The sequence below is a fragment of the Bombus affinis genome, chromosome 4 (genome assembly GCF_024516045.1).
Source record: "Bombus affinis isolate iyBomAffi1 chromosome 4, iyBomAffi1.2, whole genome shotgun sequence".
In the NCBI taxonomy this organism is placed as follows: Eukaryota; Metazoa; Arthropoda; class Insecta; order Hymenoptera; family Apidae; genus Bombus; species Bombus affinis.
Genome location: NC_066347.1, coordinates 3,712,596 through 3,740,525, shown reverse-complemented (window position 1 = coordinate 3,740,525; position 27,930 = coordinate 3,712,596). Strand labels below are relative to the sequence as shown.

Here is a 27,930-nt window from a genome sequence, read left to right as displayed (position 1 = left end):
TATATGTACTTATGCAAATTATTGTAAAAATATTAAGTATATTTGTATATTTATTATTTTACATTTATCTATAAATAGCAATTATAGGTTTGTATAAATTGGTTAATTTATTTTCTATACAAGGAGAAGTCAATAAATCATAGCTTAGTGAAGAAAGACTAGATAATTAAATCCTGAAAACATATTTTTATTGGTTTCGTGTATATTATTCATTTTTGATATGCATATACATTTAAATAAAATAGAAATGTTTACACTCAAAGGAAGATTGCACTTCTCATGTAGGACTCTTGTCAAGCAATGGTAGATAGGTAGCTTATACCTTGAATAACTATTAAAAGATTAGACATTTATATTAATTAAATCTATTTTAATCTTTAAATCATATACCCAGTTAAAAGTAAACAATTACAACCTTATATTGAAATGTTATTATTATAGTTTCCTTAAAATGTTCTGTCTGCTTTAAAAATATATTATCATATGCATTTCATAGAAATAAAAAAGAATTAAATTTATGTATTACAAGGATAAGATTTGATTCACATATTATTATAAACAAAATACAAAATATCATGTTTCATTACAGTTGTACTTATACATACATACATTACTTATTACATTGATCTTCTATATTAAATAATACATCTTCATTTTATGTTAGAAAAAATACATATTTCTATCACTTTTTTATATATATAAATTTCAATATTGTGCAAAACATAAATAAATATTTAAAATTACTTGTTACATGCTTACCTCAAAATTGCGACTAGTGTAGATTTATATTTGAACTTGGTACTATTCTTATTTTCCTGGAGGTATTTTCGTACATTGGATTCATAGGTGGTGGTTTATCTAAAGACATAAAAATTTCAATATTTAAAATGAAAAATAATAGTAAATAATCTTGTTTGTAGTAAGCATGACAAACTTACAATTCTTTAAACAATAGGGATTTTTTAATACTTGCTTTGTACAATTGTATATGTAAGCATACTGACTCTACAAATATAATAAATATTAATAGTATTAGATATACAGCATCCAACCGAATAACACGCAAAAATAGGCGTGATTCCTTGTGGAAAAATAAGGAAAAATATAGAATAAAATTTTTTAATTCTCGATTTAATTTTCGAGAAAATTGAGGTTGAAAATTTATGAAATTTATATGCTTCAATATGACAAATTTCGGATTGGACAGGACAAAATAATGTAAAGTTTGAACACATTTAGTTAAAAATTGACCTACTACACGCGTATGATAAATTTTCAAATTTATTTTTTTCGGAAACAAATGACCCGTAAAAAAATGTTCTGCATTTTTTATTTATTTTCGCACGTTGAATGATTTCCTATCGATTATTTAATCCTGTTCAGCCCAGAATTAGTCATATTCAAATATACTTGACGAATTTTCAAACTCAATTTTCTCGAAAATTAAATTGAGAATTAAAAAATTTTATTCCATATTTTTCCTTATTTTTCCACAAGGAATCACGCCTATTTTTGAATGTTGTTCGGTAGATATACAATTATTCTGTAGATATACAATTTATGAGTACATAATTTATATTAATATTAATATAAAAGATCTTAGATTTTCCTACTTCTTTTTGCACCATATTTATTCTATCACGTCGTAATCTATATACTGTTCCAAACACATCCAATTTTTTATTATCTCGAAGATGTTGTAAAATTATATCTATTGCTATTAAAGTGCCAGTTCTACCAATTCCTGCACTGTAAAAGTATGTATTATATATATATATATAACAAATTTATATAAAATAATGAAATAGTAATAATATTAAATAAATTCAAAATGTAAAGTAGTAATAGTACTGAATAATATTAAAACATCAAAATATATGATATTATTAACTATTATGCTAAACTGATATATTTTTACCTGCAATGAATCACAATATATTCTTTATTAGCAGTAACATTACGATGTACAATCTGGCAAAAATGGATTATTGGTTCAAAATCCTCTGGGACATCATGATCTGGCCATTCTTTGAAATGCAAATGTGTTATATTTCTTTTTTTGTTTTCCTATATTTATTATTTATAAATAGGAGAATTAAATTAATATATATAAGTACAAACGTATTTTATTAAATCTTGTAACTTAAGTTTAAATCTTATACCCTTTGTAATACTAGTGTTCTTTGTGTATAAGATCTATAATCTAATTCACTTATACATTTTATGGTCAAATTTTCATACTTAAAAGTTTCTCTAATTGTTGGAAAATATTGATGACATTTTTCCTACAAAAGTATCAATTTTTAATATTCATGCGTTAAACGAGATTTAAATATATTTAGTGCGAAAATCTTACTTTGTCTTTTTCAACCAACTCAGTCAACATAACTATCACATTGATGTCATATTGCTCTATCATTCTCCAAAAATCAAATGTTGTTTCTTCTTTTGGTCCTTGACAAGCTATATATTCATTTTCGCCACTATAGCCCTGAAAATAGTGTATACCTATTTAATTCATATTTAATACATAATATAATTCATATTTAGTGTAAACAAATAATTTTATGATTACTCACCTTAATAAAAGATGCATTGATGTAGTCAGTATTAGGATCATTTTCAATTACTTCCAGCTTAACTCTTGAAAAATCATCTGAAAATATAAATTTAATAAAGCATTTTTTTTTCATTTTATATATAATTCACATCTTTATAACATGTAAATCAATATTTTTACATGGTAAAATATCAGAATATCTGTTTTTCTTCTTATTGGCTTGTAAACAAGCAGTATTGGTTGGCATCTGTAAATCAATACTAAGAGTTTGAAGTAACTGAAATTCATTGCTTAATTTTCCAGGATTATCAATAAATTGTTGACAATGAGCTATAAATTTCTTTTTTGAAAAAGGTGTAGGAACTGGTGATCCAGACATGTCAGAATGTAGAAATCGTCGTAATATTCTAAAAAACATGTATAAATTATCATTAAATTATTAATTATGTAAATTTTTGGTCACAATATATACTTTGTTACAATATTTAAATGTTTAAATTTTTATATTTTGATGAATATTATTTTTACTGTTACAATGTTCAACTAAATAAAAAATAAGATTTACTTACGCACGAATTGAACATTTTCGAAATAATAACATTATTGTTGATAAAATTCCCAAGAATAAAATACCAAAAACAACTCCACTAACAAGTATGATATCTATTTCAGCATCTAATATAATTTAAAATATGTGATGAATACAATAAAATTTAATTATGTATGATTTTTGCAATACCAATATCGAAGCGACTAAACGAAGAAAAATACAAATAACTTTAAGAATCAATAAACACTTTACTGGTTTTTATTAAAAATGTTGTAGAATCAGAATATCCACCATGAGTAAATGCCCGCATTCTAACATGATACCATGTATTTGGTTTAAGAGGACCATTACAATAAATTCTTTTATTGGTATTAGATGAAATTTCTTTACAATTTGTATTTTCGCCAAGTGTATACTTGACTGCTTCCATATCGCCATAATCAGCAACAGAATTAGCTGCAAAAATACGATAATAATTCAAATATTTTTAATTAAATTTGAATACAAACTGAAAAATATATCACCTACGATAAGGATTCCAACATAGTCTAGTAGCTTGATAAGGTATTGTAAAGTCTTGTTGCATAGCTTCTTTCCAAGAAGATATATTTGGCCATAATATATGATTCGTATTATTCGTTATATTAAATCTAATACTTGATGGAATATTATAGTTCATTCTTGATACTATAATAGAATAATAAATAATATCACCATTTGTATTAGGGAATAAGGGAAGTAAAAGTGTAACTGTTGTTGTAGTTCTTCGTGCACTAGCTGGATCTATAGTGATAGATTTTATATAATCTTCATCAGGTTGAGGTGGAACTAAAATATAAATAATGTGTAGTAACTTATTAACGACATTTTAATACTTGAAGATAAATATTTTATGAAAGTTGCTAGTTTATATTATTTAGAGTTAGATACATACTGCCAGCAGGGTATGAAATATTTTTAAATGCTGGTATTCCAAAATCTTGGACTCCCTGAACCTTTGTTACCACTTTAATAATATAATTATATTCTGCTTTTAACTCGTTTAAATTTGTTATGACTGTATCATTTTTAACATCATTTGATAAAAGTTGTAATGTAAAAGAATGTGGTTCATAATTAGTTCTAATCCCATCTACAAATACATTAAAATATTCCAATATTCCATTTAAAGAACATGGAATGCCCCATGTCAAAATGGTATTCAAAACATTTTTGTTATTTTCATTGTTTACAATTGAATATGAAAAGTTGGATACCATCCCTGGAACTAATATATAATAACTATGATAATATAATAGAGTTTAGTGATATTGAAATTATAAATATCTATAATTTCATGTAATAAGAAATTACCTCCAGCTGGTGTTTTAAATAACACTAAATCATTGTTATAACTTCCCCAGCCTGCAGAGGTTCTTGCTTTGATTTTTGCTGTATAATACGTAAATGCTGTTGCATTTAAATATTCAAAAATGAACGTAGATCCATTAAAATGTTTAATGGTTTTTAAGGTTACTGGTTTGCACCAATCAGGCATATAGAAACATATTTCTCCTTCAAATACAAGTTCAAATTCATGTAAATTCCCTGCTAAATATGATGGTGGTTCCCAAACAAATATAAATTGTGAATATGTTATATTTGTAACATTGAGAAAAGGTGCAGATGGTACTGAAATATTAAAGAATATCATACATTACCATTAATATTACTTATGACTTTTGTTATTTCTTGTATTTTTAATGTAGGTTAAAAACTATATGTTTAACATAATTTTTATGCACTTCTGCTTACTTACTATCTTCTGATGTTGTTACACTTATTAATTTACTTAATTCACTATTTCCTGCTTCATTAAGAACATATGCCCAACATATATATGTAGTAAATGGACTGACATTCTTTATTATTGAATTTGTAAAATATTCATCTTGAATATGAGAATCTATATGTACTTCAGCTTCCCCATTCTTAACTTCATAACCATGACCGTTTGTCATTGTAGCATTACACATAGCTTTTAAAGATGTTAAAGTACAGTTACTGTTGCCTTTCTCAATCTTCCATGAAAGCATTATGTCATGCGTTGTAACAATTGGTTCTTTCATATTTAATATTGGTGATTTCGATACTAAATAAAATTTTCATTTATTCTTAAACATAAATATTTTATAAAATATACATATATAATATTCGTAATTTCTTTTTACCTGTTGATGCTGTTCTTGTATCAATAGTGATCATTTCCCCATCGTTATTGTCTTCATCTACTGCATTAATATAAATGCAATATGGAGTACATGCATACAAATCACTTATTGTTACATTTATTCCAATTACTTGTTCTGTTTTTGGCTGTGGATCAATAGTAACACGGTAATATTTAATACATTTAGCTCCAATTTCTGGTGGTTCCCAATGAATAACTAAAGAAAATGCATTAGCTTCCACAGTTGGGTTTTGAGGTCTACTAGATTCTTATAAAAATAATTATCATTATTCAAAAAATTATTAATTAGTAACTATGTGTAAAAACTAATATAATCACTGACTAACATACTTGGAGAATTTGTTTTTAATGTAATATCAACACCATTAGATTGTTTGTTGTTTATTGAAACTGCTCTAATTATAAAGAAATATTCCTCACATGGTTCTAACTTTGATGAAATATATTCCTCAGTTGTAATTGAGGCATTATTACAAATATTTTTAAGGCATTGCTCAATTAAATAATGATTTACACATGTTGGGTAATCTTCTGGCGATTTCCAGCTTAATTTGATTGTACTAATAGCAGTATGTGCAACTAATTTTTGAATATCTCCAATTTCAGTAACTAAAAAGAATGAATAGTATATAAATTGTATATTATACTTTTAAAAGCAATTTCTGCAAAATAATTAAACCAGAGTAAATTTAAATAATTATATTAGATATTAAATTTGTATTAATATTATAATTTTACTATTAGAACTCGTCGCTCCTGTTACAATAACTCCAGTGGAGTTTAAATCTTTATCAATGGCTTTTACAATAAATGTATAATTGTTGCATGGTTCTAGATCAGTGGCATTATATTGTACATCTTTTACTATGGTTCTATTTCTTGAAAAACATAGTTGATTTAAGTCCAAGCATATATCGATAGTATAAAACAATTCACTTGTTATATTATCACAAGGAGGTTCCCAAGAGAGAAATATCCATTCTGTAGCAACTAGATCAATCGTTAGGTTCTGTACATTTTTTCGATCTATAAACAAAGCAAACGTAAATAGTGAAATCATTCATTTATACTGACCTTTATCTAAATAATTATACCTTCTTCGTTACATGTCACTAATATATCTTCCGATAAAATTTGGTTATCTTTCAATTCGTTAGATGAAATAGAAATATGCTCAAATTTTTGAACGAAGTCATTGTTCGTTGTATCGAGAATCGATATATTAGTATCGTTGCTTTTCAGGTAATCATTCGGCAGGAGCTCATTTTGTTTGAATTCCGTAGCTTCGTCTAGAAACTTTTTTATGCTCATAGAATTATTTAGTTCTGAAGATACTACATATTCAGCATTGAGATCAAACGATAAAATTTTCATCGAAGCGTTCACTGTTTTATTTTGTCCGATGTGTCGATGATCGATTAAATTATTTTCACTGAGCACATAGATGATCTGTAGTGCGTAAATCAACACTTTCAATCGTTTTTTTCGTACCATGTTACCTATAAGATTGCAAATTGAAACACAGTTTCATTATTAAAATCGTAAAAATCTAAGATAACAGTTTGATATTTTTTTATCTTAATTACTTAATTAACTGCGCTAGGTAAAGTATCAGGTTCTGGTGATAATTTTATTGTATACTTTATACGTCGTATAGTTAACATTACGTACTTGAAACGATGTAATCTAGACTTTCGAAAGGTTTATTTCATATCACAACTAAAAACGGAATCAATATTTGTGATTCTTTTTGATAAACTTAAAATATACCTTGAGTCAATTCACAAATGAAAAATATCATTGTTATCACAAATAAATCGTATATTAATTAGAAATAGAAACGTTTCATTAACCATGATTTCGAAGGAACGATGAAAAATGTTAATATTAGAAATAAAGAAATTTGATAAATAATCGATTTAATTTTAACCAATGTATCTTTTTAACACATTATTTAGATAGGTTACATTGGCTTCTGCCAATATAATTCTTTTTCTATTTAAAGTGATATTTTTTAGGCTATCTAAATTAATTGAAATGTTAATTATATATATATTTCAAAGTATACTTACTATATAATATAATTTATATAGTATAATTTAAAACCAGAAAATAATTTTATACCAAAGACTTAACAATTGAAATTGTAATTTTTATACGTTTTGTGCATTTCACTTCATTTAACACGTTATGTGAATTTATTTTGATTACTATTATTATTCTTTTTATAAATGCATTGTAAAATGTCAGATATTAAAAATAAAATGGTATATGTACAATAGGTGTTTAAAGTGGCAAGTAGAATTTCACAATAATTGATTGATATGTTATAGCTCATATCAATCACGATTCCATCAGCAATGTTTTTTCACAGATCATCGTAATATGAAAAGTCAAATGCTCACGATTCTTTACCTAATCTCACAAAAAATTGTTCTTCATTGATAAATTACAAACATATATTCTATATTTTTCATTACGAATTGAAACCTTTTTCGTATACAAAACAATTGTTATGTTTTATCCACTTATTCAAGAAAAAGTCGCTTTATCCAGGATTAAACTCTGCACATAAGAATTAATTCGTTGTCTTCAATAAAATTATTAAAAATTTATACACTCGAATCAATGAGATCTATTAACAAAGGTACGAAGAACTATTTTGAAAACTCGATGTGTTAGTTATTTTCTTGATAATCATTCTGACTTCTGATCACTTACCAACAGGTTTTCGTTTATCCCTCCTATAGTCATTGATATTGCTGATAAGAATCTCAAGTCTATTTTAAACTCTTAAAAGCGTACTCTGTACTACTTTATTAATCAAACATGAGGGTAATATTTATCTTGATCTTTTTACGAATTTTAACAATTTTTTATTATATTTTACATATAGCTTTTATAAAAATTCATTTCTTTGGAGTCTTACATGAATTATATTTATTATAATAAGTTTATAAAATCACTGAACACAATTATTACACAAATGGCTGTTATCGAAAAGCTTTATAATTATTAAAATTATATAATTTTAATTATATATCTATAATTATATATATATGTGTGCGTGCGTGCGTGCGCGCGCGCGCGCGCGTGTGTGTGTGTGTGTAATAACGCATATATTAATACGCATTGTTAATAATTGGAAATCATAATTAATAAATAATTTATAATATTTAAACTACATTATATGCCATTATATATGTGTACGTAATTCTTAATGCAAATGTGTATGTTAAGCATTAAATTAAACATAAAATGTACTTGCCCAAAAGATTAGACTTTGCCGTGATTTGAATCTCTCAATGTTATTCATTAAATGTCAGTTTTCTAGATAAGACCCCCGTTTTCATTAATGTTTTTGCGCATTCTAGTAAAATACATGTGAATCGAATGTTAAGCACTATGATCGAAATTTGCTATATTAAATTTACATTCAATCGTAAAAAAAAATAAAGCAGCATTAAGCTCTCGGATAAATCTACAACTTCATTGAAGCTGCAATTTACTTATGAAGCGAAATAGAGAAGCATATGTATATACATTTTTAAAAAATATATTATAACCTCCTCAAAGGTTGTTAAAAATAACGTGTTTTGATTATTTGAACCTTTTAACTCATAAAAAGTTATATTTACGCTTGTATTTGAATAGTATATTTATAAAATATATTTGTACAACTTAAACTAGACGAACAACTTAAATTTATTAATTAAGCAATAATTAATAAATTATTTATTACTGATTATTTGAGTAAGACTTTCAAATGAAAAGAAAATATATAAGCTGATATAAGATAAACGAAAATTCGACGAATAAGAAATCTTCATTTTACTACATAAGCGCAATATGTATGTATATATAAGCGCAAACGAGGGAAAATTTAAGACACTTTTATTCTGTTTACTTTTTGGTATATCTTTGATTTATAACTTTTAATTTTTTAATATAAAAAATATCATATTAGAATATTCAGGAAAAATATGTTTGAGACAAGTTAATAAAATAAATATAAAAAGGTATGTTAACTATATATATGTAATTAATAATTTGATAAAAATCTGCTTAAGTAATAAAAATAAATATTTTTTAACATTGCTACAATTATTGTATAATTTTATATTTGTATTGTTAGAAAAACAAATAGAATTACTATTTATTTCTCAAGCGATTTATCATTTGACCATTTCACACATATGTTAATGTAATTTGATGTGTATACTTGCGACAGAGTGTTTCCTTAACATATGTGCCTGTGATTATGAACGTGGTGTAAGTCATATATATATATTTTATTTCTAGATATTTAAATTTTTGTGTTTGAGTGTATTACAAAATATTTTTCCATTATGAAATAAAACGTTTTATAAAATATGTAATCTTTTACGATAAAAAAAATAATGAATTTTATTAAGAAAACAAGCTAAAACAAACAGATTTATTTATGTTCTGTATATTGTAATTTTGTAGAATTAATTATTAATCATCTCCTGCTTCAATAACAAAATTTTGTTTCAGATATTTTAAGGGCTTTAAAATATTCTTGATAAATTAGTGGAATGTAAAGTAGTAAATAACTGTCTTTATATTTTTCTCTTGGTCCCACATTTGCATATAATGGAGGTAAATGTAAATTATAACATAATTTTGGCCTTTCTTTTTTCGGTAAAAAGTCTAAAACATGAAATCCCGCTTCAAAATCCATTGATGTTTCATATGAAGCATTACCATACCCCATACCCGAGCCTTTATTTAACGACATAGTTAGAGAGGAAATGGGAGTACTCACGCGTATGCTTACGGTTGTTTCCGGATTAGTACTGCCCCCAACGGCCAAGTACTAAAAGTGTTCCATGCTACAAAAGACTATTTCATTGTACGGTTTTATCCGGTAATCACGCAATACTGAAAGAAAGTTGCCTCAGAAAGAGAAATTAATTATTTATTATATTCTTTTTAGAGAAGAAATGGAAACCTTACCGTTTAAACGATAATGGATTAGTGGAATGATAAATAGTAACAATTTTAATATATTTTATACACAATAGGCTTTTAGATTTAACATTAAATTTGCTTTATATTAAATAATAAACGTTATAATAAATTTTAAATTTCACTTTAATAGTCATTTCAGTGGTTGATAGGTTGTGAATAATATCAGAGAGGAAGTTCCTCTTTGATAGTATTTCTGACGTAATGTATATGTTTGCATGTGTATTTATTTACAGAAACGATAAAAACAGAAGAGAAAATTATGGCAGACAAGATTTGACGTCATGACTAATTTATTAACCAAAATTTGTATCTTTTACTTTGAAAATTTATTTGTAAAATTTTTATTTTACACGCTTAACATTAAAGGTAATGACATATAATAGCACAAGAAAAAGAAAGAAAATGAGAAAGATCAATGTGCTAGTGTGCTATGGTGTATTGGTCCGTGTCTAGTTATATCATTCGTTAAAAGAGTAAGCCTTAGGCCTTAGGTCACCGCCGTCAAAGTTGTCTTTCGTCTCTACCATCGTCTTAACAAATACGTCGTCTTCATTTGTTGGGCTATATCTCGTTTACGGTGAAATTAAATAGGTTTTTGTATATGCTAGCGTGGAACACTAGGACTTGGCTTTAGGACTTGGCAGTATGGCGCAGCATTTGTACTGTGGAATAACTAGAACAATAGGTGTGAGCTCTCTCATTGCCTCTCTGACATAGTACAAAAATATGTACTTGTTATTTTTTTCACAAGCTCACAACTCACACACAAGGTACATGTGACCTACACCACTGTCAAAATGAACGTAGATAAATCAGAACTTCCATGAATAAATATGGAAATGACTTCCTCATATCGTTAGTCATTTCTCAGCTATTTAGCAAAAATTTCTTAGTTATATAAAAATATAAATCGATACAACATAAAACAAATGAAAATCTCGACTTTTTTCTCAATACAGCATTTTCATAATCACCGATACATATAATAAATGAATTTGTATTTCTTCTATTATAAAATTTTCGGTACCGCTTTAATAACGACAAAATATTATAAATGCATCACAAAGTAATTTTTCCTTTTTATGAAATATTATATAATACGATTACGACGATAGATTATGTTAAAACATATAGAACTTCACTCTAGTAAATGCAACAATTACACGGTTTTCAATAAGATAATTATAGTACATGAATTATGATATCAATACATTTTTAAATTATAAGTTTGGAAAATATCAAACAGGAAAATTTTTTATAACAAATTGTAACACATCATACATTGAGTTGTCTGCTTTATTTTTTCATTGTACATCGATAGTATTTATACTAATTAAATTAGTATAATCTCTGAGGTGGTCCCATAGAAGATTTAATGTGAAGAGAACGTACATTTTGCCAGTGTTTTTTCAACAATGAAACTAAAAAGTTAATTGAAAGATGTACATTTTGTACCAATTCATCTGGAGTCATTCCTACGTGACCTACAGCCACTGATAAACATAATACCTGAAAGTTTTTCAAATTACGTTTGAATATTATAAATTACAATTTTAACAAGAATTTGTAAGTAAAATATTTTTTAAAACAACGAATATGCAACAAAATTTACCTTCTTCATTTGGAATTTAATTGTAGCTTTCACCTCATCAATTTTCCCTACCATTGACTCCTGATGAGATAAAAGACCAGGGAATTTGCCAGCTTTGTTCAGACCAGGACCAAGAATACGTGGAATTTGTTTAATTAAAGATTCACTAGCTAAGAAGGCATCATACTTTTTAGCTGTAAAAAGCAAGTGCAAGTTAATTTTTAAATTAAATTACACAAAAGTTGATTGAAAAGATGTCTCGACACGGATTGAGGTACGAAGGAATAAAACACAACGTCCTCACCAAGTGAAGAATTTCATTTTCTTCCAGTAGACGACCACTACTACAAATTACAAACTAGCAATGGTGCTTTTTGGAAGGCACAAAGAAAAGAATTAAATAGACAAAATAAAAAACTTCAAATTACCTAGTTTCTTCACAAGCTTTTTGTTCTTATTTAATTTTTTCAATGCTTCTGCATCCATATATGGAATATTATTAGCTTTAGCTTCATCACAATGTTGCTGATCTCCCAAAACACAAACTTGCATCTTTGGTCTTGGAATGTTCTTCAACCTTTAATACAGATAAATTATGTGTGTAAGTAAGTAATTAATATTCCTTAAACTGTTGATTCTATATATGTTATTATGAATGAATACTCAAAGTAACACTCAAAGTGGAATTCAACATTATTCCAATTACTCAAAAATGAAAATACAATTATCAAAGTCAATATTCTCAGTAACATATTGGATAACCACACGAAGTATTCAGATAATACATGCAAAGTAGTTCAACATCACTGAACATTGGTTTTAATAATTGAATTGATTGAATAGCTGCCATAGTCAAATATTGACTTACCAGCAGGATCATAATTCATGATCCTGTAACAAATATAACGGTAAAAAACCTCCCCAATTTATTTAAGACCCTGGGTAGAGGTCCGCTAGGTAAAACCTAGCTTCCTGACTATGCATGAGGCAACCTTTTCGGATGTTAGTTAAAAAATAATAAAAAAAAAAAAAAAGATAAAAAGAAAAGGAAGAAAAAAGGAAAATAAAGATTTTATGGTAATCATTAAAAACCGAAAAGAATCCTCAATGTCAGGTAGAAACATACTTGACGGTGCCTGAGAAACGTTTGTCCTTTTGAGGATCATAATTCTTCAAGCCAATTTGGAGTTCCACTGTTTCTAAGAATTTCCTTTTTTTGTCTTGTGAATTTTGGATAACACCATTCACACATTCATAAAGAGTATCACGTGATACTTTGGACCTATTGATTAAAATTATTATTACAATCAAAGTTGAAATTTAAAACAATTATTACTACTATTATAATATACAGAATACAAATAAAAAAAGTGGGTCTTAGGAGTAAGATACAGACAGATTTGTCAGTTGATTAATTGATACTAGCATGTTTCTGTTTCTAATGAAATTGTTTATAAATGAGATATGAACTGCTACCAACATTTTTGTACATAAAATTTTTTTATTGCTTGGTATTCACAATCAATTTTATAAGCAGTGCCCATTTCCTTTATTTATATCCAACATATAGTGAACTCATGTGAAATTTATTATTAAAATAAAATTATATTAAAATAGTATATATATATAAAAGTTGAATATTTTCAATAATATACTACAATGATAAAAAAGTTGGTTAGGATTAGAATATAATTTAAATAAAATATATAAAACTGTTATAAAATAAAAAGAATACAACACATAATAGAAAAAGTATTTATTTATATTTATTAAATGCTTAAAATTCATTTTATAAGACTTTTAAAGATGCATTTGAAAAATTATAGTACAATGTGGAGATATCATGTCCAGAAATTGGTACGATATATAGCTTCAATAAAGGTTATTTTTAAAAAATATTGGTAATTATATTAAAAAGATATATCGCAATAAATATTATTTACAATATCAAAGAAAAAAAATTTCTGATTTATAAAATATAAAAAGATTAGATACTCACGTCATTGTACCTCCTTAAAAGATCACTGAAAAGAAAACGTCCTACCTACTGCACGATTAAAATCAGAAAGGAAACTGCTGTATTAACAGCAGAACTAGTAAAAGCAATATATATTTGCTAGATGGGACCACGTTTATGAGCATCCTAGCTTATAGTTTATGAAACTGTCACAGATGTCGTGCTTGCAATTTATGTGAACTCGGCTTTAAATTTAACTATTTCGGTATGCATTGATATATATAAATAATCTATGTATGTTAGACTATATACATTATGTACCAGAATTTCTATTATCAGGTCCTACATTCATACATATGGAAGTCTGTCAAAAACTATTTGAAAATTAAATCGTGGCTAGTTGTGAAAAATTAATATCGAAGGCAAGAAGGTTCTCGTTTTGCAATCCGTGACATGCTATGAATACCTCAGGGAAAGAGACACTCCACTCATCTCTCTCTATCTTGTAAGAACGCAGACTTTGTTGATCTTCCATGTTAATTTTTCACTACTAGACATGATTCAATTTTCGAACGATTTTCCCTAGGGAGTGTCCAGATCTATTTACATAATCGTAGTTCATGCTACATATACATATCAGTAATATATACATATACATATGTATGTATATGAAGTGGGTGGTTTTGTTTATTCTTGTAAACAAAATTGATAAATAAATCAATAATTTGATTTACTTTACAAATGATAAACAATTAAACTATGAAAAGACATAATTCTAAGAGACAATTAAACGTATTTTTATAATTGATAGTGGTTATAAGTATTCGTTGAGGTTAATAATGTAAATATCGATTTATAGTTTAAAATTTAGTAAAAATATATATTAATAAATCAAGTACGTATATTTTATAATTATTTCTTGTATTAAATGATGTATTTTTTAGTATATATGTAAACTTTTGTCATTATTAAAATTAAATTAGTTATTTAAACATTGTTAAGGTACGATATAATAATATGTTCTATTTTATAGTTGAAGATGTGTCCAGCACTTTTAGAAAACGAAGAACGATGTTTTGGAGGGATGACATTTTTTGCTCAAAGTCATCCAGTTGAAGTTTGTGGTAGTAATGGTTTACCTCTTACACCAAATTCAATAACCATATATGGAAAATCTCAATTTTTAAAGACTATTCATCATCCAAATTTATCTACATATCTTGATATAATTAGAAGTAAACATGGTAAATCTTATTATACTTAAAAATTAGAAATTTAAAAACATTTCATATGATTATTTAATTAAAATTATTTTTTGTAGAACGGGTAGTAGTGGTTGCAGAATATAATGGAGATACATTAAATAAAAAAGAAAATTTAAACATTGATGATATTATGAAAATAGCATTTCAATGCCTATTGGGTCTACAGCATATGAATAATTTAGGCTTAGTACACAGACATTTAAATCCTGAAAATATATTAGTCAATAAAAGTGGAAATGTACAGTTATATAATTTTGGTTTATATTATATGACAGATAGTGGAAAGAATGTATCTTTTCCTATTGGGTATGTCTTATAATAAAATATTTAGTTTAATAAAATTTAATTGTAATTAAATATTTAGTAGAAATAAGAAATACTTATTTAAATGCATAATACAATTTTTTATTAGTTATCCAAAGTATACAGCTCCTGAAGTATTTCTGAGTTCTGGTGTCAGTAGCTCAAAAGTAGATTCTTGGTCTTTAGGTATGATTATTGCAGAATTGTTATTGGGAAAGTCAATGTGGCCAGGTGTAAAATTATCTCAATGTTTGCGGAAAGTTCTTAGTCTAATACACTGTGAAACTTCTGTTTTTGAACGTCTTGCAAGAGAAGCTAATTGTTACAATATTTATAAGGTATAATTTATTTGACTCTTAAATCCTGGGTTACACTGTATAGTTATTTCTTTGTATTTATTATTGTTCTAGGATTTACCTGATAAAGTAAAGGATTTTGTAGATTGTTGCTTACAAATTCATCCCTTAATGCGCAAGGTACCAGAAGAGTTATTGAAGTTACCTATATTTGAAGAATTTTTGTTACAAAATGAAAAAGAAAAAGAAAAAAATTTATATAAGAATGTTATTGTTAGAAAAATGGATGAATTATATTATTTATGGCAATTAGCAGGAGGCGATATTACTGTGGAGTTAAAGAAACAGGGATTTATCCGGTCAAGACCACCTATTTTATCAATTCCAAAGTAATAAAAGTTTCATAAGTATCATGTTCTGTGGGAAAAGAGCACAATTTATTTTAATTTTCTTTTTAGTTTAGTGATACTTTTAGGTCAAATGTTTGGCAGAAGAGACACAGCAGGATTACTTGATTTACGTGTGGTTAAAGTTCCTCTTGATACACTACATCAACGTTTGTCTCATATTCCATATATAGCTAATTATCCATGGTTAACAAATCAGTAGGTATAATAAAGATAAATGTAAATTTCACATTTTTCTTCAATATTATATAAATCATCTCATACATGCTTTATAGAATGCGCGTTCAATCGCAAGAGGATTTGATAGATGCTGCTTCCCAGTTACCTTTAATTATAAGAGAAAGAGATACAGAATATCAATTTTATAGGATTGTTTTATATGATAGATTACTGCAGGTGATTATATTATTTTGAATATTTGATATATAATAAACTGTTACAGGTAATTACTTTATTTTTAATATCTTTGAAGTTTGAAATTATTTACTATGAATTCATTAATAAAAAATGTCACCAATAAATTATTACAAAAATAGAATCTTTTCATAGAACACTTAAAATATTTACTTACGTATATTGATAATTTAGGTTTATCCAATTACACGGGAAGCAATAATTGAAGAAGCACATAAAGATATACCTCCACCTGTTAGGGGAGCTGTATGGGCAGCATTGCTTGGTATTACTGGTGATATTCAGAAACGTTATGATATGATTGATAAAGAAACACCTACGCACACAGATCGACAAGTAATTCATCATTAAGTCACATTACATTATTTACCTTTATGTTTTAATTTATTAACAATATCTTAGATAGAGGTAGACATACCAAGATGTCATCAGTATAGTGAATTATTGTCATCTGGTGCTGGTCACGAAAGATTACAAAGATTGCTCAAAGCATGGGTTCGAAATAATCCTCATTATGTTTATTGGCAAGGATTAGATTCGTTAACAGCTCCATTTTTATATCTTAATTTTAATAACGAAGGTAATAAATTAAGTAAATTATATAGTATATATATGTAAACTTTATTAATATTTTTATTTTAGCTAGAGCATTCGAATGTTTGTCTGCATTTATACCAAAATATCTTCATAAATTTTTTCTGAAAGATAATTCTGCTATTATACAAGAATATCTAGGAAAATTTTCACAAATTATAGCTTTCCACGATCCACAATTAGCTAATCATCTTAGATCAATCAACTTTGTATTAGAATTGTTTGCAATTCCATGGTTTTTAACAATGTTTTCACGTAAGCCATTTATTATTAATGTTTGGGTTATGTAAAATTGTTCACATCATAAATTTTCCTCTTTTGAAATTATTGATTATTACATATTCTTGAACTTTCTTATTTTAGATGTGTTTCCACTTCACAAAATACTTCATTTATGGGATAAACTTCTATTAGGAGATTCATCATTTCCACTTTTAGTTGGACTAGCAATATTAAAACAATTACGAGATTCTCTTTTAACTTCAGGTTTCAATGAATGTATCCTCTTATTTTCTGATCTTCCTGAAATCGACATCGAATTATGTGTTAAAGATTCTATGATGATGTACCAAAATACACCACCTAGTATTACTTATAGAAAACATCAGTTTAATCAACCAAAGGTATAAATATAAACTCTATATATTCTCCAAGATAATTTATTAAATACAAATTTTTAAAAATATGTTACACTTTAGGATACAAATTGGTTAGAACCAGAACCAGGTACTGAAAAAATGCCAAGAATTTCTGTTGATGACTTTTTAGATTTATTAAACAATAGTCCTGAAAGATTAATAACTGTGGATGTGCGCAATAACATACAGTAAGTATTTTTCCTGTAAAGGAAATATTAAATTATTCTAAATCATTTCTATATATATGGTAATCATTTTCTTTATATAGATTTGAAAGAGGTGCTGTAGTAGGCAGTATTAATATTCCATTTACAAGCGTACAACTTTCCTTAACTCATATTGAAACTCTTGGACCACATGCAAAACCACTTGTAGAAAATAAAAATAGCGTTGTTGTAATTATTGGACCTCATGATCAAAATAATGCCTTGGTCAGTATTATAATACAAAATTTAGTTTTTCAGCATTGAAATAAAAATGTTTTATAGTTTGCAGATTTTTTGGTAAAATGTGGAGTTGTGGGTGTATGTTCTTTACAAGGAGGAATTTCTATCTTACGGACAAAATCTCCAAATGTTATAGTAGCATTACGATAAAAGTAATGTGTAAATGCTGCACTTTTTAATGTAATAAATTACAACATCACATTTTCATATTTAAGGATTATACAATTTGTATATATATGTATATATATAATTTTAAATTACTCATATTGTAATATTTTATTTAACTATATTATATGTAGAATATTATGAGGTAATTGTAAAATATTATATCTTTCTAACATTGAGATTATAAACGATAATAGTACATATAAAATATGTATTATATTAATTAAAGAATTAAATTTTTGTTATACTATATAGAGTATACTGTATCTTCATTTGCTTTAGATGGTTACTATAGAAACACAATCAAAACATTTTAGTATAAAGGTTTCATTTACATTTTCGAGTTACTCTAATTGTCTAAACATGATTGTATAGATAGAATTCATTTATTTTGCAAATATGGAAGGTGATATTTCTCCAAATCTTCAAAAGTGGATAAAAAGGTGCTTGAAAAAAGAATTTGAAGCAAATATACAAAAATCATTAAGAGAAGACGTGGACAATATTAATATTGCTCAAAAGATTATTCGTTCAAAAGAAATGTCCATTTTAGTGAATTCTATAAGAGCTACAATCGTTGAACAATCTGCTTCGAGATCTACATCAACTCTACTCTTCGATTCGCGACCACAGTCATCCTCCTCTTGCATCAGTGATCAAACAAGTGAAGATTGGAATTCTCCATTAAATAACGATGAATACTATAACGTTATTCTTGATAAAATTAATCAAAATAAACCTGCTCATGTAAGATTAGCTGGTTACGAAATTTTATTAAAAAGTGAGCTATCGAATTTAAATAATAATCCCATATGGGATTCGCTTCAAAAAGCTTTATTAGATGGTCTTATAGATGAAAGTAGATCTATTTTTGAAGCTAGTTTACAGGTACACGCTAAATTGCTCTCTTGTTTACAATCGTATGATGTATATACCAATTTATTGAATGGTTTTAATGCTCAATACCACTCGCAAAAGACATTTGAAATTCTACCAACATTAATTTCTGGAATTAATTTTAAATTCTTTTTCCATGAAAGAATATTTCGTATCATACATCTAATACTTCGTTATCACGAAGAAAAGTTGAAAAGTGCAAGAAATCCTGATAAAACTATAGAACAATTGATAGAAGAATTTATAATATTTCTGAGTACACATGAATTTGGAACTGCAACACAGACAAAAACATTAAGTATACTGAATATTATATCTGTATTAGAACCACGTGCTGACTGGAGTAGAAAATGGATTGTTAGTCTTGCTACTAGAAAAATATTTCTAACTGCTATAGGAAAATCACCAAATTTATTACAACAAATAATGCATTATGTACAAAGAGGACTGGAAGAGCCTCCTTATTCTATAGCAGTTTCTATTTACGATGATCCAATGGAAGTTATTATTAATGGAAGTACAGTGGAAACAGTAACTTATCTTCATTGTTTATGTTTTGTATCCCAACTCTGTGTTTATAAAGCAGGCCGTGAACTTCTAAAGGAAAATGCATTTGACATTCCATTTTCAGTTTCTGGATTTTTAACTGCTTCTCTGAGAGCTTTAAATAAATTATCCATAGAAACATTAAGTAGTATATATGATGTTTCTTGTTATGCTCTACAATTTGTTTTAGACCAACCAACTATATTATATGATTATGAATTTTATCATATTGCACTATGTCATTTATCATCTTTTTCTGAAAATAACATTAATATATGGCCACATACATTAAATATTATTCTATGTATGTTAGACACAGCAGATGGTTCTACATTTCTTATTTCAGAATGCAAAGAACATACAGTAAATTTTGAAAGTAACATATCTAAATGTCCAGCTATGTTTATTATAATAATAGCATCAAATATGTTACGGCAACCTTTATCCATAATGAATGTAGAATATCTTGTTAAATTATTTGAAGTAATACAGAAGTTATTTAATGTATTTGATGCATATGAAATAATACAGTATAAAGTAGAAAAAGAATTTTATCCTGCTGTATCATATTTTTATAAGAAATTAGATAAATCTTATTTTGAGAATGAAAATAAAGCTCAACAGATAAATAGGTAATTTAAATATATATGTCATCTGTTTTTATTAGTTAAATATAGTATTAAGAAAGTAAAATTTTATTTATAGTGCAATTAATACATTATTACTTAAGATGGTATCTATACCATATGGATTGAAAAGTCTTGTTCAAGAATCATCAGTATTTCAAGAACTAATTGAAGGATCTACTGCACCTTTAAGAATGTCATGGACATCAATTGAAGTAGTTAACTTTGTATCATCTGCTGCTTTTTTTCATTTGGGGTATAATGTAATTGCTAATCTTGCACCCCATGTTCTATCTACCTTACTCTCAGAAACATGTAAAATACTAGAAGATCCACATTATTTTCATGACCCATGGGATCATGAAAATATTCAAAAATTTTTACATATACTAAAAATTTTTTCTCTTAATTTTAAGTGTAAGAATAATGATAAAAATTTTTCATTATGTCATACTAATTTAATTTTAATTTATTTATATAAATTATTTATCTTTTATTTTATAGGTTTTTGTGCATTTATGTCAAATATAAAAGAATCATACAATAATGAAGAGCACAATTATCCACTTAATTTATCAGAATTATTTAATGATTCAATAAATCCTGAATCAAATTATCACTATTTAGGGCTTCTATCATTAAATATTGTAATTTGGAATTTGAATATTTGTTTATATCTATTAGAATTACTGAATTTTAAGGTAATACATCTACATGCTATAAGACTAAGATATTTTGATCTCTTCTTTTTTATATTTTTATAATAAAAATCTTTCCAGAATATCTTGTTAGGATTTCAAAATTTTAATACAGAAGTAATAAGTGAAGAACTGAATACAAAATACATTGATGATTATACTTTAATACAACATAAAATTATATCTAAAACATATTTTGTTAAAAGTAAAGATGAAGAAGAAGCTTTAGAACCAGAAGAATATAATCTACCAAAGTTACTTCCATTGGAATTAATCAAAGAAAATTCATTCTCAGAAACCGAATATGGCACAGAATTAGAAAGTTTACTTCGAGAAAATAAATCTGGATTATTAGATAATAATTGGGTCCAACAAATTAGAGAAGCGTATATAGCATCACAAAATCCAATAGAAGTAAATACAGGTTTTTTGCTTTTATTGGGTTCAGTTTGTTAAGTTTATCTTGTTATATTTTTATAAGATAAATTTTTTATTTACTAGAATACAGTATTAATTCAACTAGTGGATCAGATGCAGAAAGCAATTCCTACTTCAGAATGGGGAGAAATCTTTCAATGGAAGGAAAATATATCATCAAATATAGATTGTTGGTTTTCAGAAGAAATACACGGAATTGATTTAGTTCTGTATTATGCAGAACAAAATGATGTTTTGAAAAATACAGTTGAAATGAAAGAAAAATTACAAGAATTTATAAATGCGTGTTATGCATTTATACAATATGAAAGACCAGCAAAATTTGATGGATTTGATTGGTTTTTATCAACAGTATTCATCATTTGTAAAGGAGATGTTGACAGGTACACACAAAATTACCAGTGGAAATTAAATTTTTGCATAATATAATTTTATATAAAAAACACAAACATTTTATAATTATTAAATAATTGTTTTATTTTCTACTATTGTACTTTATACACATGTACATATACCTCAGTTGACCGCGAATATACCCCTGGTAGCAATTTCTAAATGCTGCAGTATCTTAATAAGTAGATCAAAAACTTTGTGAACAAAGTAATATTGAAATTGCTACTACTTTTTTGAGAAAAGATTACGGAGTAACTCTAGCTAGTCAATGTATCATCATTGGTAGGTCTCAGGTTGAAAACTTGGTCATCATTGCAATGATAATGCACATAAGACAACTATTTCACATCATTGACCTACATTATATTATGATATAATAGCATATGATAATTACAGATGCAAAACATTTATTACTCAATTAATTCAATTCCCAGTAACTCCATTTTTATGGTGTAATTTGGGGAAAGTTGTGGATAAAAATATTAAAGAAGAATGTGCCATACAATATACATTTATGCAAATTTTAGAAAGTATTGTTAGTAATGAACTTCCACATATCAAATTTGCACTTAAGGTATATATTGAAAAATAAATTTCATTCTTATTTGTCTTCCATCATAGATTATTATATATTAACTTATATTCCAATGCAGAATGCTTCTGGAGTGGATTGGTCTTTAATATGTAATTTAATGATATCTCAATGTTTTTGGGGTATACTTCCATTGCCCCAAATTATGCATTTTTTCGCAATTTGTGTTTTGTTTTCGCCTGATTATATAATATATTATTGTGTATCACTTTTATATCATTGTCAATTTTCAATAATGGAAAGCACAACGAATGGAAAACTGTGGCCAGAACATATGGTATGTATCATAACATATATTAAATATAATGCCTACATATTGTATAATTTATCTACGTTATTTATATAGGTTTTGGATGATTATCAATGTCACAATTATATCAAATTTATGGATTCATTAGACAAAAGATATGGGAACAAAATTCTACCAAAATTTTCGGTTAAAGGATTTAATTAAAAAGAATAAAATATAAAAATAGCAAAAAATTTCATTTTTTAATGAATATTCATTATATCAATAAAACAAGATAATTATATATATATATATATAAATATCTTAAATAATAGAACTACCTTTAAATATGTCAACACAAAACGACTTTTAAAACTTATTTTAAAGTAAATTTATATGTATGTATGAATGTTTACACATATATAACTATTATTGTTATGATATAATATTAAACTCTGATCAACTAACAAAACATTTTCATTTATTTTCTAGTAAAATTCACATTTTGTAACTAGTTTAATAAACATATCTCATTGTCTATAAGAATGTTTCCATTTATTTTTATGGAAAATACTTTGTATGTAGTATGTGCAATATTTATACAAATCGTATTTTATAAACTCAGGAATAAGATACCAGTTGTAGACTTTTTTTTATTTGTAAAATGTTTTAGAACTGATAGATAAATAACCTTATGTACAATAATGACACGATATAGCCATATAGTTTTCATATTAGCGGAATCAGTCATCATGAATAGTAAACAGTTTTGCTACTTCATTTAAATCATCATATTTTGTGCCTCTTGCAAGCACCTGTAACAGATACATATATAAAAGAAATATATCTTTTAATATATATTTCATAAAAACTGAACTTTCTTCTACACATTTCATGAACGCACCTGTCTAGCAATAGACATCCGATTAAAGATGTTCCAAAGAACTATGCCAACCACAATATCATCACGTAAATAAAAAACGACTCCTTTTCCAAAATCGTCATATTTTTTAGGTTCCTCCAGTGAGATTTTTGAATTATCGGAACATTTTGATTTATCTGTTTCTTCTAAGCTTGATTGTATTTGTGTTGAATTCAATTTCTGTGGTTTAAAAGTACATAATATATAAATAAAATTAATTATTATTGTATTATTAGTATACTATTCATTACCTTTGTATCTGAAGATTGTGTGATTTCATTTGAACTATTAACAGATGTTATCGAAGCATCTGACTTCGTTGTTTTTACAAACACTCCTACAGTTGGCAGTGATGAATCCACAATACCAATTGCTTCATATCCAACCTCTGGTCCTAAGTCGGACCAAAACATTGATTGATGTAGATATGGTTTTCCTAGTTAACACAGAAATACAGATTTTATCATTTTTCATTTTATCTTAATTTTTATATTAATAATTAATATAGCATATATTGAGAAAATTTTAACTTACTTGCACCAGTCATATTTTCTCCTGCCAATCTTCCTGAGATTACAGCGTGATCATGATGTTCTACTCTTCTTCTACCAAGTCTAATGTCATAAAAGCAGGCTGCATCTCCAGCAACCCAAAGATTACTCCTTGCTTCTAATTCCGCATTAACAAGAAAACCGCCTATTTCAGGATCTGTTTCTAAATGTGAAGCTTTTGCCAAATCAGTATTTGGTTCAACACCTACTGCTACAATCACTTGATCGGCATCAATCTTTCCATGTAAACAAAAAAAAGAAAAAAAAAAAGAATAATCACTCACTTATCAACAAACTATCACTTTCATTATTATTTTTATTTTTGTGTAGATATTTAAATAAAACGTACAACACGATTATCCGAAAGGACGAGCGACAATTGTCCACCTTTATAAGAATAATCTTCTACTTCAGAATTAGCAATACAATTAACACCTTCTAACATTGCTTTCTTTGTTGCCCATTCGCTTAGGTATTGTGGTAATACTTGATCCATTATAAATTTCTCTTTATATACTTGATATACTTTCCTATTCTCAGGTACTAAATAATAATAAAATTAGTTATTATTCTATGTTAATAATTAATTAAACAATGGCATTAATAATAATAAAAGATGTAATAAAATCCTACAATTACGAGCTAATGAGCAGGCAAGTTCCGAACCAAGAAATCCTCCACCAATTATAACTGTATTTTTATACTTAGGATTATGCACAGCATCTTCTAAGTCAAGAAAATCTTCTTTTGTTCTGAAGGTTACGATTTTATCCTTAAGTTCATCTTGCATTGATTCAAAAACTGGGAGATTTTTAGGTGATGCACCTATAAATATATTATAATGAAAATTGTATGTAAATTTTAAATATAAATTAATTATACTTACCAGTTGCAATAAGACACTTGTCATACTTTATTTCATAACCATCATCAAGCATCACAGTTTTGTTTGGAACATCAATTTTTGTAACTTTCCAACCTGTAGCTACAGCCACACCACCTTTATCAGATTGACTCAAATTAGTAATATCTGAATAAAATTCTGGTGGTTCATAAAATATACTGTAAATATAATATATAATAAATTACTAACTATATAAAAACATAATAAATTTCTATTTGAATAAATGATCATTCAATTATTACCTTCTTTGAGCACCATTCCATTGCTTAAAAAGTAATTGCGCACTTATTTTTCTATCTCTATTATACCAAAGTTCTTTGGATAATGGAGGTCTCATATATGGCAAATCTCCTTCTTCTGTTATTACTAAAACCTAAGGAAAATACTGGTTATGTTATTAGATCCTATTTCAGTAAATGAAGAAACAAAATTATTACAAAGCACCTTAGCTCTAGGATCTCTAGATTTAATAGACCTAAATGCAGAAAATGCAGCTGTTCCACCTCCTATTAAAAGATAAGGTATTTCTGAAGGGAATGAACTAGAAGTAGGTGGAGATTTAGTTTTTTCAAGTGATCTTCTAATTCTCCTTCCATTCTTTTTTCCTAATTATGTGACATAAACATAAATTAATCATGAACATCTACATTAAAAAAAAAACATTTTATAAGTACAAACTCTTATTCAACTTACTCTTACTTACATCCTTTTGAGAATCTGTTTTTTTCATAGTAAACCAATTTGAAGAAGATATCTACAGAATATATTTCAATGAAAATATTAAAAAGAAAGAAAAAAACAAAAAATGTATAATATTATAATCTGTTATAATCAAGAGTACAAATAAGACATAATATACAAAGAAATCTCTAGTAATATACCGCATATATTGTAACTCCTGCTATGAATAAGGTTGCCAATATTTTCCAATATGGTGATGAAGGCTTCTTGTCATTTGGTTTCTTCGAATCATCTGGTTTTCCGCAAATTTCATAACAAGATGGTGGACAAGATGCATTGGGATGAGACTCACATATAGGGACAATTCTTTTTTGTTTGGAATAACTACTTTCAGGTACGCATTCTTCTGGTTTTATGGTGGTCCCTGGAGGTTTAAATGCTTTATCATTTGTATTGCTACTATACCATAAATTATGAACACTAAATATTCCTAAAATCAGAAAAATATAATAATAGTTAATTTAAGAATAATTCTCATTAAACATTAATTTAGAAATTGTTTAAATATAAATAAAATTAGTAATTGTTTTACTGCAAGAAAAATAAGCATTATGAAATAATTGTAATTGAATAATATACTCTACACAACTTTTAGGTTTCATTTAATAAAGGGATTTTTTTCATCAATAACATCATATGAAACAAATACATTGAAAAAATGTATACATTGTCTGACTTTGAGGTTATATCGCATGGTGTACTTTCAGATAAATAAACCGGATATAAATTTAACAGAACATTAATTGAAAAATAGTATCATTTGAATGTGTATATACAATTATAAGATCTTACTGTCAATGTTTGTAATTAGAATGTTAAATAAAAGATTTAACTTAATATTTAATTGGAAAATACTAACAAGCTCAGTAGCAGAAGAAAAATTTATATAAATTAAGAAAAAACCACGTTTTTGAAAATTAAGTATATCAGTACTTACCAACATATTTTGAAGGTCGACAGTAGTGATTGGCATATGATTGTCTCGTAAGTTTTGGCAATCGTCCTATAACTCTACCGTAGCTTAACATTTTTGACGGGCCAATTTTGGCCTTACGCAATATGGAGGAAGCGCGTGTGGCCGGTTCTATTATCCACACGCACGACTGGAAGTCGCTCTATAGTTTTCCCTTTATACTTGAATGGCACAGGACACTCCATTACCAAATTTCTTTAGGAAACAACTTGCCGTATTTACGATACATCGATTTTGAAACAATTCCAGAGAAATTTGTTATACAGCGGGAATAAGATTTGTAAATATGTTAAAATATTTATTACAATTTTAATTTATTAACGAATGACAGCCGCGCATACTCCACATAGATAATCGCGCAACTTCATGCTAATACAAATGAAGCATACAGAACGTACATATGTATATACCACTTAATTTTATCATCTGAAATATATATTTCCATTGTAACACAGAATTTAAAAAAATGTTTCTTACAAAAATTACATAGTTTTATAGGGAGCAATGAATAGCAAAAATAGTGTTATTGTGTGTTACAAAAAGTTAACGAGATAAAAAGACCAACTTTGTCTTTTTATCGAATGTTACATTTTGTTTGTTTGTAAGTTATAGCCATTTTGAAGCCAAATTCAACGATCTATAACATTAAGAATGCCACTAAGTATAATACTGATATGTCAGCGAAAATCATATAAGCAAAGTTTTCTGCGTAAGTAATAAGTATAATGTGATGTTAATCTTCAATTCTTTACAATTCTTCATTTGTTTTTCAACATTCCAGCGACATTTAAATAGAATTTAAATTCTTTTTTGTGACTTTCGCTGATCTTAAAGTATTTATATACACTGTTATAGCTCATTGAATCTGTCTTCAAAATGACTATATATGAATATATATATATATGTACATATAACATAAATATGTGATTTTTCTTATAAATCATTATATTAAACTATCATTATCATTATATTACCTTAAATCTTTTCCTTTTCCTTCCTTGAGGATCAA

At 26.7% G+C, this 27,930-nt stretch overlaps 6 protein-coding genes across 17 annotated transcripts in view; 3 read left to right on the top strand and 3 right to left on the bottom strand.

The window, feature by feature from the left end:
• Positions 1-163: 163 nt before the first annotated feature.
• Positions 164-11,216, bottom strand: LOC126915581 (receptor-type tyrosine-protein phosphatase S). 10 transcript variants are annotated; one of them, XM_050720369.1, is made up of 20 exons: positions 10,130-11,216; positions 6,435-6,839; positions 6,079-6,366; positions 5,671-5,949; positions 5,321-5,587; positions 4,909-5,241; positions 4,464-4,781; positions 4,045-4,377; positions 3,639-3,938; positions 3,363-3,566; positions 3,130-3,235; positions 2,741-2,967; positions 2,580-2,656; positions 2,357-2,491; positions 2,163-2,285; positions 1,919-2,067; positions 1,614-1,749; positions 939-1,005; positions 760-858; positions 164-331 (listed from the first exon to the last, which is right to left on the bottom strand). In XM_050720369.1, exons 2-19 carry the CDS (start codon positions 6,832-6,834, stop codon positions 773-775), a joined length of 3,828 nt encoding a protein of 1,275 aa, XP_050576326.1. In that variant the 5' UTR covers positions 6,835-6,839; positions 10,130-11,216; the 3' UTR covers positions 164-331; positions 760-772. The 10 variants fall into 10 exon arrangements, 7 of the variants coding, with proteins under 7 accessions (XP_050576326.1, XP_050576322.1, XP_050576327.1 ...); XM_050720365.1 differs by lacking the exon at positions 164-331 and having other exon boundaries at positions 641-858; positions 10,130-10,245; positions 10,321-11,216; XR_007710260.1 differs by lacking the exon at positions 1,614-1,749.
• Positions 7,373-27,930, top strand: part of LOC126915606 (glucosamine-6-phosphate isomerase) — a 33,929-nt gene continuing 13,371 nt past the window's right edge. Inside the window, exon 1 of the mRNA XM_050720435.1 lies at positions 7,373-7,379. The gene's annotated coding sequence lies outside the window, so the exon portion shown is untranslated. The remainder of the gene's footprint in view (positions 7,380-27,930) is intronic.
• LOC126915608 (60S ribosomal protein L10a) lies at positions 11,623-14,219 on the bottom strand. The gene is made up of 5 exons (XM_050720437.1): positions 13,926-14,219; positions 13,053-13,208; positions 12,355-12,503; positions 11,948-12,120; positions 11,623-11,844 (listed from the first exon to the last, which is right to left on the bottom strand). Exons 1-5 carry the CDS (start codon positions 13,928-13,930, stop codon positions 11,674-11,676), a joined length of 654 nt encoding a protein of 217 aa, XP_050576394.1. The 5' UTR covers positions 13,931-14,219; the 3' UTR covers positions 11,623-11,673.
• On the top strand, positions 14,246-18,663 carry LOC126915586 (TBC domain-containing protein kinase-like protein). Of its 3 annotated transcripts, none has more exons than XM_050720388.1 (15): positions 14,246-14,388; positions 14,470-14,778; positions 14,917-15,127; positions 15,205-15,454; positions 15,561-15,789; positions 15,862-16,136; positions 16,206-16,352; positions 16,430-16,550; positions 16,743-16,904; positions 16,971-17,148; positions 17,211-17,417; positions 17,526-17,785; positions 17,861-17,988; positions 18,069-18,231; positions 18,296-18,663. In XM_050720388.1, the coding sequence occupies exons 3-15, from the start codon at positions 14,923-14,925 to the stop codon at positions 18,305-18,307; spliced, it is 2,337 nt and encodes a 778-aa protein (XP_050576345.1). In that variant the 5' UTR covers positions 14,246-14,388; positions 14,470-14,778; positions 14,917-14,922; the 3' UTR covers positions 18,308-18,663. The 3 variants fall into 3 exon arrangements, with proteins under 3 accessions (XP_050576345.1, XP_050576344.1, XP_050576346.1); XM_050720387.1 differs by having other exon boundaries at positions 18,289-18,663; XM_050720389.1 differs by lacking the exon at positions 17,211-17,417 and having other exon boundaries at positions 17,649-17,785; positions 18,289-18,663.
• LOC126915612 (uncharacterized) lies at positions 18,785-23,131 on the top strand. The gene is made up of 8 exons (XM_050720444.1): positions 18,785-20,486; positions 20,560-20,897; positions 20,985-21,181; positions 21,260-21,592; positions 21,680-21,999; positions 22,406-22,583; positions 22,663-22,878; positions 22,948-23,131. The coding sequence occupies exons 1-8, from the start codon at positions 18,811-18,813 to the stop codon at positions 23,053-23,055; spliced, it is 3,366 nt and encodes a 1,121-aa protein (XP_050576401.1). The 5' UTR covers positions 18,785-18,810; the 3' UTR covers positions 23,056-23,131.
• On the bottom strand, positions 23,295-27,302 carry LOC126915588 (apoptosis-inducing factor 1, mitochondrial). Its single transcript, XM_050720392.1, has 12 exons — positions 26,886-27,302; positions 26,089-26,378; positions 25,901-25,961; positions 25,652-25,812; positions 25,450-25,580; positions 25,190-25,365; positions 24,937-25,128; positions 24,653-24,846; positions 24,287-24,539; positions 24,004-24,188; positions 23,735-23,932; positions 23,295-23,645 (listed from the first exon to the last, which is right to left on the bottom strand). Exons 1-12 carry the CDS (start codon positions 26,974-26,976, stop codon positions 23,574-23,576), a joined length of 2,004 nt encoding a protein of 667 aa, XP_050576349.1. The 5' UTR covers positions 26,977-27,302; the 3' UTR covers positions 23,295-23,573.